At 33.6% G+C, this 17,407-nt stretch overlaps 1 protein-coding gene across 1 annotated transcript; it reads left to right on the top strand.

Moving 5' to 3' along the window:
• The first annotated feature begins 3,723 nt into the window (after nucleotides 1-3,723).
• Nucleotides 3,724-11,814, top strand: LOC127562936 (lymphotactin-like). The gene is made up of 3 exons (XM_051999006.1): nucleotides 3,724-3,831; nucleotides 7,911-8,022; nucleotides 11,335-11,814. Exons 1-3 carry the CDS (start codon nucleotides 3,771-3,773, stop codon nucleotides 11,462-11,464), a joined length of 303 nt encoding a protein of 100 aa, XP_051854966.1. The 5' UTR covers nucleotides 3,724-3,770; the 3' UTR covers nucleotides 11,465-11,814.
• Nucleotides 11,815-17,407: the final 5,593 nt, after the last annotated feature.

The raw sequence follows: 17,407 nt of genomic DNA, 5'->3' as shown, positions 1-17,407 counted from the left end.
TTGATGTTTCTACTCCTTGTCTTTTACTTGTCCACATCTTAATCACATATTTTTATTCCTGACTCCATTCAATTGAAACCTTTTTCACAATCTATCATCTGTAGAGTTTATTTTGCTTATAACTATTTCACCCCTTAATCTATCCCTTTCTCTCACTTCCTCTTCTCTCCTCTCTGTTTTATTTTCTTTCCCCCTGTTGAATGAAATGTATTGTTGTACTCAATTCTATGTATGCACATACTTACTTCATCTTACCAGTTCAGAGGACAAGTAAAATGAAATATTTCCCATTTACCTCAGCTTTCTTCTCTGCTGTCTCCTGCTTGCAAACTCCAATTATATGAAATAATTTCCCACACTCTGACTTTCCTTCCCATTATGCTTTTCTTTCATCCTCCTTTTTCTGTATTCTTTTAACATCATTAAAAAATAGCAAAATTATTCTGAGATTCTCTGTCTTAGACTTTCTTAATTTCAAAAAATGATAGGCAGTTGCCAAAGGCGTATGAGTCTTACCTTCCCCTATTTGAATTTAAACACATCACTGTTCAGTTTCTTATGTGTTTTCAGCTCTTTATAACTTTGTATATATCTCTTTTCTCTAATATTTTTATTTCAAAGTTTCTACTCAGTGTTTTCCTTTTCATCCAGAACCTCTGTGAATCTTCTACTTAATTAGAAGTCTATTTTTATCTTTTAGGATTATATTCAGTATTGCTGGATAAGTTATTCTTTGTTAATATTTAAATTTTATTTTTCCCGTTACATATGAAACAATTTTAAAATTTATTTTTAAAACTTTCTTGATTCTTTCCTTTTCTCCATCCCCATCTCACTGAGAAGGCACATGTGAAGTTATGCCAAACAGTTTCATAAAGGTCTTGTTGAGAAAGAAAACATAATTCTGATAGAAGTGGATCTCTTTGATAAAGAGAGCTAATTCAGTTTCAATTGATCAAAGATGGACAGAAGCAGCTACACCCAAAGAAAGAACACTGGGAAATGAATATAAACTGCTTGCATTTTTGTTTTTCTTCCCGGGTTATTTATACCTTCTGAATCCAATTCTCCCTGTGCAACAAGAGAACTGTTTGGTTCTGCACACATATATTGTATCTAGGATATACTGTAACCTATTTAACATGTAAAGGACTGTTTGCCATCTGGGAGAGGGGGTGGAAGGAGGGAGGGGAAAAATTGGAACAGAAGTGAGTGCAAGGGATAATGCTGTAAAAAATTACCCTGGCATGGGTTCTGTCAATAAAAAGTTATTTAAAAAAAAAGAGAAAGAAAACATAAATTTTCCCCTCTTCCCTGAAAAAAAACTCTTGAGAAAAATCATGATTCAACCTGTATTCAAACATAATCAGTTCTTTCACAGGGTATGGTTAACATTTTTCATCATAAGTCCTTCGGAGTAGATTTGTATCATTGTATTGCTAAGAATTCCACAACATTGCTATTATTTTGTACACAGTACATTCCACTTTTCATGAACTCATGGAGGACTTCTCAGGTTTTTCTGAAAGTGTCCTGCTCATCATTAAAAAAAATAGAATAATAGTATTTCATTATGATTACATACCACAATTTATTTAGCCATTTTCTAATTGATGGATATTCCCTCAATTTCTGATTCTTTGCTCTGAGAAAAGCGCTCCTATAAATATTTTTGTACATTCAGGTCCTTTTCCTTTTTAAAAAAAATCTCTTTTGGGCTTCATGCCTAGAAGTGGTATTGCTAGTTCAAAAAGTATTCCTGATTTTAGTTACAAATTGTTTTGTAGAATAGTTAAATCACTTCATAATTCCACCAATAATGTATCAATATCTTATTTTCCCACATTCCCTCTAACATTTCTCATTTGTCATTTTTCTGGTCCATTAGCTAAATCTAGTAGGTATAAAGTCACAATTCAGAATTGTTTTAATTTGCATTTCTCCAATCAATATGAATTAGAGTGGTTTTTTTTCCATATGGCTATAGATTCCTTTGATTACTTCATCAGAAAACTGTTCATATCTTTTGATCATTTATCATTTAGGGAATAGCTCTTATTTTTTATGAATTTGATTCAGTCCTCTATATATTTGAGAAATGAGGTCTTTATCAGAGAAATGTGCTTCAAAATTTCTTTTCATAGTTACTATTGATAACTGTATTTCCTTCCATTCTGTTTTCCCCATGACCATTTATTCTATTTTGTCTCTCCTTTCATTCTGTCCCTCCTCAAAAATGTTTTTCTTCTGACCACCTACTCTCCCAGTGGGATCTCCCTTTTATTACCCATCCGCTTCTCATATCCTATTTCCCTTGTACTTTCCTGAAGGGTAAGATAGATTTCTATATGCATATTAAATTTGTATATTATTTCTTTTTAAAGCCAATTCTGATGAGAGTAAGGTTCATTCATTCCTCTTCTCTTCCCTTTCTTCTGCTTCATTGTAAAAGCTTTTTCTTGACTTTTTAATAGCAAATAATTTATCCTATTCCATCTCTCCCTTTTCTCTTTTTCCAGTTCATTCCTTTCTCTGGGTAAGTTATAAATGATTGTAAGTCTATATCTTTCCCTTTTGGAATAACATATTATAATTCTCCATTATTTAAAAGTAGTGGCTGCTAAATGTTGTCTTTTCCTCTTTGTGAATTCTGGTTTGTTTTATTATTCTTTTTTGACCTTGAAGTTCTGGATTTTGGCTACAATTTTCCTATTAGTTTTCATTTTGGGATTTCTTTCAGAGGTAATGGATGTGTTTTCCCCATTTTTACTTTGAATTCTAGTAATAAGAATTCTGGTCAGTTTTCATTTATTATTTCTTGAAATATGATAACTAATTTCTTTTTGGAGTGGATGGTAGTGACTTTCATGTAATTCAGTGATTCTTAAATCCTCTCTCAGTGATCTAACTTATATTTTCTTCTATTTTTCAATCTTTTGAATTTATTTTAATATTTCTTACTAATTTTCAATTGATTGGGTAAGATTATAGTTTTTGTGCTAAGCTATTAATTGTTTTTCCTAATTTTTACTTTACCTTTCATTTTAGTTAATGTTTTCCTCTATCTCTCATTTTATTTATAGAATTATCTAAAAACTGCTTAAAGTGAACTTTTGCTTCATTTCTTCCAGAAACTGAGTTTGAATTAGTGTCCAAGCTTTATTTTCTTTAAGGCTTTTTTGGTAGATGTTTACATTCATTCTCTCCTTCTTGGATTGTATCTTTACCATTCCCATTTTATTTTCTTCAACATGGTAATGCTTTGTGAAATGAATGGGAAACCTTAATCACATGTAGTCTGCTTTTCTAGTCCTATTTAAGAAGGATTCCTTATGAAATAGCATTACCATCCATTCTATTTCCACTGTCTACTCCCTATAGCCATTTGTCTTCCATTGTTACCAAATAGGTGCTGGGCAGCTCTGCTCTCGTCAGTGATGTTGGTGTCTGTGGTTGGGGTATAAACTTTAGACACAAGAGGCTGGAGATAAAAGAAGTATAAACTTTTTAAAAACACCCATTTTGTTTCATAGATACGATAACCACTGGCAAAATGGGAAAAAGCCACATAGTATGTGCCTAAAGAATTGGGCAAAGGAAAGTTTTTTTAAAGTTAGTAGCTTTAGCTAAAATTTTCCTGTAAGCTCTCTTTTACCTCAATAATCTTGGTCTCATGACAGGAAATCCACTGACCATCACAGAGCACAAAGACTTAAAGGGGTTTTCACACTTTGTTCTTTTCCCCAAATACTTTCAATCCAACAGCAACCATGAGGCTCTTTCTGCTGATTCTTATCTGTTCTTGGGGACTCACAGGATGCATGGTGGAAGGTAGGCTGATAAATTAATTTTTAGGGTTGGATAAAGATGGGATAGCAGGAAGCATGGAGGTGGGAAGCAGGAAACAGAACTCTCATTTAGCCCTGGCCATATTTGCTATGAATAAAACACATTTTAAGGCACTTCAGGTTCTCTAATGCATGAAATGGACATGATGATTCTTACCTGCAGGGAACTTTGGCAACAATTCATGAGATGACAGACTAAATGGAAAAAATCATTTAAAAATTAGTAACATAGATCACTTCTTGTAGATGTCTGTCCTGGTTATAAAGGAGGAAACTGTACTAGAGACTGTTATGGGCCAGAACTTGAAACAAGATAATAAGTGGAATTGAGGAGACAATGATTAATCCTATAACAAATAATGGTTTCCTAGTGATATGATTGGTTTATACTCAGTGTAGAGCATATAAGCTAGGAGCCTTAGCCAATATTCATTCAAAGAGATTTAGAAGGCAGAGAAAAGAGGTGAGAGCTCAAGCTCTCAGAACCAAGGAGAGAGATAAGCCTCTAAGAAAACTAGCCAAACCCCAAGTGAAAGAGATAGGACTTTGAAAGAGATAATAAAGGATTTGGACTTTAACACCTGGCTGTACCTGTGGTGATTACGGAACTGAAAGGAAGGCTGCTCCCAGAGACCCCAAGAAAACTGAAACAAGAGAACATTACAGAGAACATAGATGGATTATTGCCAGTCTAGTTTCACTTCTGAAAAAATAATTTCAAATCAATGTTCTAGACATTAGGTGATTTTGGGAACTGAAATCATGAAGACTCAAGTTCAAATCTTTCCTAACTTACTAATTGTGAGCCTGAGTAAGTCACTTAGGCTTCAATTTGCCTCAATTTCCCCATCTGTAAAATGAGTAAACTAATAGCTCCTATCTCCAAGAGAGGTGTAAGGATAAAACAAGATTTTATTTATTTATAGGTGTGCATGTATAGATATATATTCGTATATGATGTTTATCTCTCTCTTTAATGTCATCCTTAACTATTATTATTGTAATTATTATTATGTTCTTATCTTAGACATCTTGCAGTCAAATGAAAAGAACTAATTTTTCCAATGGGAGATTATTTTTCCTTTTTCTTTCCTCTTTCTTCCCTTTTATCTTGGTATTGTTGATGAATCTGCAAATAAGATTGATGCTTATGATCCTCAGCATCTGAAGGCTATACTAATGGTGCTGAAATCTTGTCAAGTCTTACTGAACTGAAGAGACTTCAAGTATGGGCTAATGTATTCATTATGTAAGGGTCTGCTGGGAAAGATGGATCAATGGTAATAATGACTAATACTGACATAGTGCTTTGAGGCTTACAAATTTCTTCAGAAATGCCATCACAAATAATCCTCATAATTATCCTTTGAGGTTGGTGAGATATGTAAGCTTTAATATGTACATTTTTAGAAGTCAAGCTATAAGACTGTCATGTGATTTTCCTATAGTCACACAACTAACACCTGATTCAGGCTCTCTTGTTGTTTTTCTGGATGTGGATAGAATTTTCCATCATGGATCTTTTGGTATTGTCTTAGAATATTGTATTGCTGAGAAGAACTAAGTCTGTCAAAATTGGTCATTGCACAATATTATTTTTACTTTCTAAAATTATAATTGTAATAGAGATATGTAAATAAGGCACACACACATAGACACACTTCAAGATTTCTTGCTTCAGGGTGGTGAATATGTATTCCATTTGATCTCACTGATCCTGGGATGGAAGTACATTTTTGCTTTCAGTGATGATGTGCTTAGAAGAATCTGAGCCAATATCTTATATCCAATAACAACCAGTAGTTGTTCTGGGAAGAAATTTTGAACAAAGAAGACTGTGTTTATCTGACTATGTCCACATCTGGATTGGTCTATGAGTCTCCATGGAGACAGAAAATAGAGCTTATGTTTTTTTTTTTTTTTTATCATACCTAGTTGGGCCCATCTATTTCTGCTACTCACTTTCTGAATGACTAGCTATGTTTTGTCTCCTCACTAGTTTCAGTATCCCAAATGGGGAAGCCAATTCCTGCTGTGATTGAACTCTCGGGGAACTTATGATATTTAAGTAGGCTGAAAGAGCAGAAAAGCCAGAAAGACTTCAGGGGAAAAGCAGTATGATGATGTACCTCTGTTCAATTCTGAGGGTCTTAGGAGGAGCAATAGGTGACTTCACTGGGGAGAGAAAGAAAAGAGGATTCTTCTAAAGTAATGCAGAGAGGAAAGATCAGATTTTTCTTTCATTGGTTCAGAAAGAGTTCAGATTCAAAACAAATAAGCAGAGATGAAAAAAGAAAGTTCAGGAGGCATATGGTGACTGTTGAAAGAAGAGGGTAAAAAGAGATGGAGAGATAAGATAAGGATGTATTTTATTTAGCTCTATCTTAGATAACAGCCTTCTACAACAAGCAACACTTTCCACCAAGTGCTGCATCATCATTAACCCCTCTCATAAATCAAATGTTTCTGCCACTTTGAAATCAGGGCAGGCATCTATGGAAAAATATGTAAGAGCTACTAACACTGAATAATTTCATTTAAATACCACTATTAAATTTCTTTTCATTTCTGTTAATCTTGATCAATAAGGGAAACATGTTAATCTTCATTCTAAATTCTTTTTAAGGATTTCTAGGGGAAGCCAGGTGATTCAGGGGTTAGAGTGTCAAGCCCACAGTTAGAAAGACTAATCTTTGGGATTTCAAATCTGCTCCCAGACACTTACTAGCTATATGAACACAGGCAAGTCAAGAACCCTCTGTTTCCTCAGTTTCCTTACTTGTAAAATGAGCAGGAGAAATAAATAGCAAGTCACTACAATAGCTTTGCCAAGAACACCCCCAAAAGGGTCATGAAGACTTGGACATGACTGGAATGACAACAACAACAACAAAGGGTTTCTAAGTATAGTCACCTCTTTAGGCCAGATCATAATCTTATATTAATCATTAAAAATGAGTCTCCCTTGTGAACAAAATGCTATATTTAAAATCAGTCACTGAATTCAAATCCCAACTTTGCTACAAGTGCCACAGATGTAAGTATTAAATTAATTTAAAAGAAAACTTTGCCTGTTGAACTAATGTCATCAGACCATCAGTAAGCATTTATTAAACAACTATTTCATGCCAGGCAACGTGGTAGTCATTAGGGTTACAAAGAAGAAATGGATTGGGACATTCTTGCACTTTGCTTGAAAATATTTCAATATTTTAGTAGTTATAAAAATGGAAACGAGTTTATTATTATTCATTATTAATTTTCCTACATTGTGAAAGATTAACTCCTGTTTCATTTTGTCTTTGTATTTCTAGTGTATACCACATTGCCTGGCATATAAGAGTTGCTTATAAATTTTGGTGTTCTCTTCTTTTCTAAAATATGATCCTTCTCTGGGAGCAGGCTTCTTGGGGATCTTCTGGAGGTAGCCTTAGTTTCAGTTCAGATCAATAATCACCTTAAATGCAGCCAGGTGTTAAAAGTTCAGTCCTTTATTGTCTCTTCCAAAATAGCATGGTTAGCTTTCTTAGAGGTCTACTTCTCTGCTTAGTTCCAGGAGCTCTTGCAGCTTGTCCTTTGCCTCTGCCAGCTTCAGCCTCCAGCTCTCTCTGAATGTCTAGTTCTACTCAACTGAATCCTGCTTTCTCAATCTTACCAACTGATGCCTTCACTGACTCCTCACTGAGGCTCTGAGAACTTCTTTATATATTATCTTTTAAAGGTGTGAACCCAAAAGTTGACTCCTCCTCTGAGAGTGGGATTGTGGGAGGTGTAACTTTTGAATCTCCTGGACTTGTGAACTCTAAAGTGTGAGCTAATGTGTGAACTCTCAAAGGTGAAACTTAAGTATATAAGCATTGTTTCTATCAGTTCCAGTGAATTAACACTTTGTAAGGATTCTAACAATAAATCTTGCTGATGGTCTGAATAATGTCAATACCAATATCAATAATATCAATACCAACAATATCAATTCAACAGATACAATTTCCTTTACTTTTTATGAAGTGATTATAGGAGGTTTGATTTTTTTTCCCTTTAAAAATTCCTTTTTTTCCCTAGGTGTAGGAAGTGAAGTCATAAAAAAGAGTTTTTGTGTGAGCTGGAGCCAGCCCCTTCCAAGCAAGAGGGTGAAGAGCTATACCATTGCTGAAGGCCCCATGAAAGCAGTGATGTGAGTTTCAGCTTCCAGGGAGTCCATAAAATGGCCTCCCATTTTTTTACAAGACCAAATGCCTTATTTTGAATGGTCCCTCTTTTCCATTTCTTAAATCATTTCCCTTCCAAGCTGTCTTCATTGATTCACATCAACTAACTGGGTCCCTAAGAAAACTTTAAGAGATTGTGAGGTTTGTTCCCTAATATGAATATTATAGTAACTTCTCTAGTAAGCTTGGCCAGGAAAGTACCCTTTATAACTTATAAAATTAGTAACATGGCAAGAGGAAATGCTTGTTGGACTTCTAGCCTTAACATCTGAGTTCAAATCTGAGCTCTTCTATGAGGCCTTAACAAATCTTTTCTCTATTTTTGGTTCTTAGTTTTCTGATTTTCTGTGAGGTCTTTGGATGTTGGCAGAGATACAGTGAGGAAATGGACCTCAATATAACTTTTAATGTACTTATTGCCATTTAATCCTTTTCTCATGTTCAATGGCATCATATTGGTCATTAAGTATTGCTAATATTTACTTTAACTTGGATTGAGAATCAGATGAAGGAACTCCCCCTTCACCAAAGAATGAGGTATAAATACTTATAGATAATGAGAATTAAAGTAAAAATTGTTGGGTAGGCACACACTACTCATTCATTGTTCTTAACTTTTTATTATTAACTCATTCTACAAATATTTATTAAAAACCTACTATGAGCAAAACACTTAAGGGTAACATACAAATATATTATAAATGTAATATATCTCACATGTGTAATACATATATATTTCTTCTTTTTTCTTTTTTTATTAAAGTTTTTTATTTACAAAACATATGTATGGATAATTTTTCAACACTTACCCTTACAAACTCTCTTTTTCAAATTTTTTCCTCCTTTTCTCTACACCCTCCTCTAGATAGCAAGTAGTTCAGTACATGTTAACTGTTACATGTATATGTACATATGTATACATATTTATACAGTTATTGCACAAGAAAAGTTGGAACTAGAAAAAAAAACTTGAGAAGGAAAACAAAATGCAAGCAAACATCAATAGAAAGCATGAAAATGCTATGTTGTGGTCTATACTCAGTTCCCACAGACCTTCCTTTGGCTTTCTTCATCAATGAACAATTGGAACTGGTTTGAATCATCTCATTGTTGATGAGAGCCATGGCCATCAGAACTGATCATCGTATAGTCTTGTTGTTGCTGTATACAATGATCTCCTGGTTCTTCTCATTTCACTTAGCATCAGTTCATGTAAGTCTCTCCAAGCCTCTCTGAAATCATCCTGTTGGTTGTTTCTTACAGAAAAATAATATTACATAACATTCATATACCACAGTTTATTCGGCCACTCTACAACTGATGGGCATCCATTCAGTTTGCAGTTTTTTGCCACTACAAAAAGGAGTGGCACAAAGATTTTTGCACATGTGGGTCCCTTTCCCTCTTTTAAAATCTCTTTAGGATACAAACCCAGTAGTAACACTGGATCAAAGGGTATGCACAGTTTGATAACTTTTTGAGCATAGTTCCAAATTGCTCTCCAGACTGGTTGGATCCATTCACAGTTCCACCAACAATGTATCAGCGTCTCAGCTTTCTCACATTCCCTCCAACATTCATCATTATCTTTTCCTGTCATCTTAGCCAATCTGACAAGTGTGTAGTGATACCTCAGAGTTGTCTTAATTTGCATTTCTCTGATCAATAGTGATTTGGAGCATCTTTTCATATGATCAGAAATAATTTCAGTTTCTTTTTCTGAAAATTGTCTATTCACATCCTTTGACCATTTATCAATTGGAGAATGGCTTGAATTCTTATTAATTTGAGTTAATTCTCTATATATTTCAGAAATGAGGCCTTTATTAGAACCTTTGAATGTAAAAATATTTTCCCAGTTTATTGCTTCCCTTCTAATCTTGTCTGCATTAGTTTTGTTTGTATAAAACCTTTTTAATTTAACATAATAAAAATTTTCTATTTTGTGATCAATAATAACCTCTAGTTCTTCTTTGATCACAAATTCCTTTCTCTTCCACAGATCTGGGAGGTAAACTATCCTATATTCTTTTAATTTGTTTATAATATCATTTTTTAAGTCTAGATCATGAACCCATTTCAACCTGATCTTGGTATATGGTGTTAGGTGTGGATCAATGCCTAGTTTCTGTCATACTAGTCTCCAATTTTCCCAGCAGTTTTTGTAAAATAGTGAGTTCTTATCCCAAAAGCTGGGGTCTTTGGGTTTGTCAAGCACTAGATTACTATAGTCATTGACTATTTTGTCCTGTGAACCTAACATATTCCACTGATAAACTACTCTGTTTTTTAGCCAGTACCAAATGGTTTTGATAAAATTATAATGTAATTTTAGATCTGGTACAGCTAGGCCACCTTCATTTGATTTTCCCCCCATTAAATTCCCTTGAATTTCTTGACCTTTTGTTCTTTTAGATGAATTTTGTTGTTATTTTTTCTAGGTCAGTAAAATAGTTTCTTGGGAGTTTGATTGGTATAGCACTAAATAAATTAGTCTAGATAATATTGTCATTTTTATTATATTTGCTCGGCCTATCAAGAGCACTTGATATTTTTCCACTTGTTTAGTTCTGACTTTATTTGTTTGGAAAGTGTTTTGTAGTTTTGCCTATATAGTTCCTGACTTTCCCTTGGCAGATAGATTCCCAAATATTTTATACTATCAACAGTTATTTTAAATGGATTTTCTATTTGTATCTCTTGCTGTTAGATTTTGTTAGTGATACTTGAAAATGCTGATGATTTACGTGGATTTATTTTGTATCCTGCAATTTTGCTAAAATTGTGGATTATCTCTATTAATTTTTAGTTGATTAGCTAGAATTCTCTAAGTATACCATCATATCATCTGGAAAGAGTGATAATTTGGTTTCCTTATTACCTACTCTAATTTCTTCAATGTCTTTTTCTTCTCTTATTGCTAAAGCTAGCATTTCTAATACAATATTGAATACATATATATATTTATATAACAACTTGGCCTCTGCCCTCATAAATCTTATGACTCACTTCATGAGGAGCAATGTATTATAATGGATGGCATACTGATTTTGGACTTAGAAGATTTGAGTTCAATTTCCAATTCTAACCCCATTAAACTCAACAAGGTGACCAAATCTTTTCATCTCTCCAAATTTCAAATGCTCCATCTCCCAGGGATGATTGGTCCATTTTCCCCAAAAAGTAATCCATAAGAAACTTCTTATGTTCATTATGAAATGATCCTTGGCCTGATAGAATGACAAAGAAATTAACAATTTCTTTTCCTTCCCTTTCAGTTTTATCACCCGCAAAGGATTTAAAATCTGTGCCAATCCAGAGGCCAACTGGGTAAAAAACGTCATCGATTCTGTGGATAGCAGAAGGAAAACTGAAACGACAACAACTTCACAGCCAATTAATAACTAGGCCTCTATCAAGTCTGGGCTGATAGCATTTTTCTAGGTTGTGTGTTGGATTGGATAGCATTAACTTGGGATGAGGAATTACCTGTGTTCAAACCTTTCCTCAGAATCCTTATAGCTTTGCTATTTTAGTCAAATCATTTAACTTTGCCAAGCTTCTGTTTTTTTTCATCCTTCAAATGGGGACAATATTTGTAGAATTTGCCTTATAGGATTACTTATGAAAACCAAAAGAGAGAATGTATGTTAAGTGCTTTGCAAACCTAAAAATACCATATAAAAATCAGTGATTCTTACTAACACATTGTCTATTGTCAGCTTTCAAAAGAAATAAAGTGTCTGCATTCACACAAACTGTTCGGATTGTATTCACTTTTCTACCATCCTGAAAATTCTCTACTTTGATTTTTCGAGTTATTGATGTTCATCTTAGAATTGTGTTTGAAAAATATTTATTATTCAGAACAATGTTTTTGTTTATTCAGAACAACCTGGAGAAATTTATGAAGTCAGAAAAAAGAGGTTTATCTTTAAGAGAAATCAAGGAATAGGTTGGCAGGGAAAAATGATAATATTTATCATATCACAAATCAATTTCTTAAAAAGATAAATGAGAAGTGATGCTATAAATTTACATGCTTTAAGGTTTACAATGAATTTTCTTTATCTCTTTTTTATGAGGTAGGACACGCAAATATTAGACATTTCTTAGATGAGGAAGTAGAATAAATGAGTTTTATCAGGTTGCTCAGACCTCTACTGTATTATCTATAGATCTGGTCCATATATCATGAACAAATTCCTGTTAATATCTATTTCTATACATTAGCAGTGAAAGAGTAAGAGGTCAAAGAACATTGAACTAAAAATCAGGAGAGCTGGTTCTAGTCCAATGACAAGATAGCTGTAAGAGCCTGTACTAAACATTGAAGATACATTGATAATCGCAAGAAAATCTTTGCAACCAAGGGATTTATATTCTGAAGAGAAAAAATGGCCCGAAAGGGAGATAAAGAAGGAAATGGCCACAGGATGGCTCATTTTGTGAAGGTGTACTAAAAGAGATCTAGATGGCTGGTTTGGAGCAAGAAAAGGTAAAACTCATCTATGAGATCAGAGCATCTCACAGAGAAAGTCCAAGTTTCCAGCAAGAAGGGACAAAGAAATGCAAAATGAATCATTCCTTGGTGTATAACCTCCAACAAATTTATCTATGCCACATAGAATCATAAACTTGTAACAGAATAATGTTAAATGTTAAAGTCCAATCTCTCATTTCATAGAGGAGAAAATGAGTCTCAAGGTTTCAATTTCCTCACCTTTGTAATGAGGGTTAGATCAGATTAATTTTAAGGTCCCCTTCAGTTCTACAATTCCATAAATTTATGATTGGTGTCATTCTAAATTTTTTTTAAATTTAGGAATCTAGTTTATGCAATGTAATTAACTATTACCAAAATATACTGCCGATTACTGTTAAAATAGTTGAACCAACCTTTATTTTACAGGACCTGACAAGAATTACAAATGAATTCTATTATTTGAAAACTAATAATTCCAATATTATATAAACTGTTTATAAACATAGGTAAGGAAAATTTTTTTTCAAATTCTTTTTATTATTTAAATATGATCTTGAGACCTAAACTAAGGAGAGACATACAAGAGAAAGAACACTATAGCTTAATATCTCTAATAAATATAGATGCAAAGATTTAAAATACAATATTAGCAAAAAGTACAGCAACACATGATAAAGACTATGCCCTATTACTTGGTAGAATATATACCAGGGATGTAATGGTGGTTCAATATTAAAAAAAAACAACCTATGAGCATAATATAATTTATTAGGCTGTATTAATAACAAAATCATAAAAATCAGATATGATTTTAAGATACTTATTAGATATGATCTTTTGATAAAGAGCTTGCATAAGTATTAAAAGTTGTCATGTCATTACTTTGATATAGTCATTTGCTGTTTTTTTTTTTTAGTAGTAATAGGCAGGTGATTTGTTTTAAAGATTAGATTTTATTTATATAATTTTCTAGGCTTATAATTTATACAAGGCATAGCTCATTCCTATCCACTGCTTGTTGCTCATCTTCTGAGTTGTTCATTGCAATAAATATCAATTTAAACAAAAGCAAGAGTCACAATGACTACTTCTGCCAATGTATATAGCAGTCTGCACCCATGGATCTTTCCTTCTATTCCAAAAAAAGGAAGGAATACTTCATTTTCTGTTCTTTGGTGATCAGGGCTGGTTATTTTTTATTGCAATCATTGTGTTTATTGTTGCTTTGGTTCTGCTTACTTCAGCTTATAGCAATTTGTAAACACTTTTCCATGATTTTCTGAATTTCTCATGTTCACTTCACATGGAACACAAATTTTCCAGCATCTTAATATATCACAGTGATTTTCCCAATCAGTAATTAATCAATGGCTTTCCATTTTGTTTCTAGTTTTTAATTATCTGACACCAGGCTATTTGATACCTAAGGTATAGGTGGTCTTAGATAAGAATAGATATTCTTGAGAGTTGGGGGAAAGATATTTTCTTCTTTTTAATCTCTCAGTTTGTGATTATGGGTTTCTTATTTGGAAAGAATTTAAAAGATCTTTTGAGATCATGATCCCCTCAATAAAATGGAATATAAGTTGATATGAACTGGTAGCATTTGCCATTGATGGGGCTTGAACTCAGGACTTCTTAAGTTCAGTACTTGTCTTCTCTTCACTAATACACACTGCCTTGCATGTATTAGCATTAATATGATAATAAGTGGGTAGAGGAAAAAAAGAAACCACGGGCTATAGCATTGGTGGTATTTTGGAGAGGGAGTAACGGAATGATTTTCAAGTGAATCACAATACTCACAGCTGTCTGTAGAAGGAAAGAGGAAAGAGGTGTCCCTATATCTTTGTTTTTTAGCCTTTTTGCTTTATTTCTTTCCCTTAGCACAAGGATAAATGGTCCCTTCTTAAGAACAGATCCTACTCTTCCATCCCATGAGTAAGGTAACATGAGCAACATTCACTTTCTTTTTTTTTTTTTTTTTCTTTTGCTGAGGCAATTGGGGTTAAGTTACTTGCCCAGGGTCAGACAATAAGGAAGCGTTAAAGGTCTGAGACCAGATATGAACTCAGGACTTCCTGTCTTCCTGGTGCTACAACATTCACTTTCAAAGAGGATCAAATGCTGTGCACACATACCTGGGCAATGGTCATTAAAGTGAACTGATTAGTGTATACACCTATGCAAGAATATTTTGAAGCTGAAGGTTTATTTTGTTGTTCTTGGGAATAACTCTTGGCACAGCAATAAAATGTTCAAAGTAATTGGATGTTAGTCATTGGACAATTCAATGTAATTTTATTGAGTCTTTTATTTGATAGTAATCTATTTTAGATTGTTCTTTAAGGTAAATTATAGTTTTTATGTAAAATTACCTCTTGAAATCATATAACAATCAAAGTTACTGCATACAATGCCTGTGTATATAGTTTATACAGACTTCTCTAGACTACCAGATGGGTCCAGGAAACAGAAAAAAACCCCTCTTCCAACAGAATATTGATTACTATAATTTTCAGATGAGGAACCTGAGGCTTAGTAGGTAAAATGACTTGACCAAGATTAAAAAGCTACAAAGTGTCAGAGGTGTCATTCAAACCCAAGTTTTCTTCACTCTAACTTATACATATCCCAATGTAAGATGCTAGAGATGCAAAGAGAATACAGGATACCATTCATGCTCTTTTGTAGATTGCAAACTAAAGAAAAGGATGATTTTATATTATACATATATGTATAAATTTTATATATGTTATATATATGTATACACACACACACACACACATATATATACACACACTTTCTTTATATATCCCTTTGCAATATCTCTTAAATAAATCCCTTTCCTCTTATTCTGTCATTATTTCAATGTATTTCTAGTGCTCAGCACAGTACCTGGTACATAGTAGGAACTTATAAATGTTTATTAAATGGAACACATCTCTCTCTCTCTCTCTCTCTCTCTCTCTCTCTCTCTCTCTCTCTCTCTCTCTCTCTCTCTCTCTCTCTCCCTCTCCCTCTCCCTTTCTCTTTGTATCTTTCTCTTTTTTCTCTGCGTCTATCTTTGGCTCTTGCTCTGGCTCTGGCTCTCTCTGGCTCTGGCTGTCTCTCTGTCCCTAGCTCTAACCTAAAATCTTGTTAATTTGTAAAAATACAGTGAGAAACAATGCAACAGAAATACATCAGGAATGACATAAGAAGATACTTATTTAAATTCTAGCTCTTTTATTTCTCAGGTGATCTTGAGAATCTCTTGTGACTATTTTCTTTAGATGTAAATGAGACCTTGTAGTTTATGATTCCTGAGGTCCTATCCATCTCTTTTTTAATTTTTTAAAATAACTTTTTATTGACAGTACATATGCATGGGTAATTTTTTATAACATTATCCCTTGCACTCACATCTGTTCCAACTTTTTCCTTCCCTCTCTCCACTCCCTCCCCTAGAAGGCAGGCAGTCTTATACATGTTAAATATGATATAGTATATCCTAAATACAATATATGTGTACAGAACTGAACAGTTCTCTTGTTGCAAAGGAAGCATTGGATTCAGAAGGTAAAAATAACCTGAGAAAAAACCAAAAAATGCAAACAGTTCACACTCATTTCCCAGTAGCTGATTCTGTCCATCATTGATCAATTGGGACTGAATTAATTCTTTTCTTTGTTGAAGATATCCACTTCCATCAAAATACATCCTCATATATTGTTGTTGAAGTGTATAATGATCTCCTGATTCTGCTCATTTCACTCAGCATCGGTTCATGTAAGTCTTCCCAAGTCTCTTTGTATCCATTCTGCTGGTAATTTCTCACAGAACAATAATATTCCATAACATTCATATATCACAATTTACCCAACCATTCTCCAACTGATGGGCATCCATTTATTTTCCAGTTTCTAGACACTACAAAAAAGGTTGCCACAAACATTTTGGCACATACAGGTCCCTTTTCCTTCTTTAGTATCTCTTTGGAATACAAGCCCAGTAGTAACACTGCTAGATCAAAGGATATGCACAGATTGATAACTTTTGGGGCATAATTCCAGATTGCGCTCCAGAATGGTTAGATTTGTTCACAACTCCACCAACAATGCATGAGTGTCCCAGGTTTCCCACATCCCCTCCAACATCATCGTTATTTTTTCCTGTCATCTTAGCCAATGTGACAGGTGTGTAGTGGTATCGCAGAGTTGTCTTAATTTGCATTTCTCTGATCAATAGTGAATTGGAGCATCTTTTCCTATGGCTAGAAATAGTTTCAATTTTTTTTGTCTGAGAATTGTCTGTTCATATCTTTTGACCATTTATCAATTGGAGAATGGCTTGGTTTCTTATAAATTAGAGTCAATTCTCTATGTATTTTGGAAATGAGGCCTTTATCAGAATCTTTGACTGTAAAAATGTTTTCCCAGTTTGTTGTTTCCCTTCTAATCTTGTCTGCATTAGTTTTGTTTGTACAAAACCTTTTCAATTTGATATAATCAAAATTTTCTATTTTGTGATCAATAATGATCTCTAGTTCATCTTTGATCACAAATTCCTTCCTTCTCCACAAGTCTGAGAAGTAAATTATCCTATGTTCCTTTAATTTATTTATAATCTAATTCTTTATGCCTAAATCATGGACCCATTTTGATCTTATCTTGGTGTACAGTGTTAAGTGTGGGTCCATGCCTAATTTCTGCCATACTAATTTCCAGTTTTCCCAGCAGTTTTTGTCAAATAATGAATTCTTATCCCAAAAAAGTTGGGATCTTTGAGTTTGTCAAACACTAGATTGTTATGGTTATTCACTATTTTTTTCCTGTGAACTTAACCTATTCCACTGATCAACTAATCTATTTCTTAGCCAATAT

This window comes from Antechinus flavipes, chromosome 4, assembly GCF_016432865.1.
Source record: "Antechinus flavipes isolate AdamAnt ecotype Samford, QLD, Australia chromosome 4, AdamAnt_v2, whole genome shotgun sequence".
NCBI lineage: Eukaryota > Metazoa > Chordata > Mammalia > Dasyuromorphia > Dasyuridae > Antechinus > Antechinus flavipes.
The sequence above is the reverse complement of the archived record's forward strand: the minus strand, read 5'-3'. Positions and strand labels throughout refer to the sequence as shown.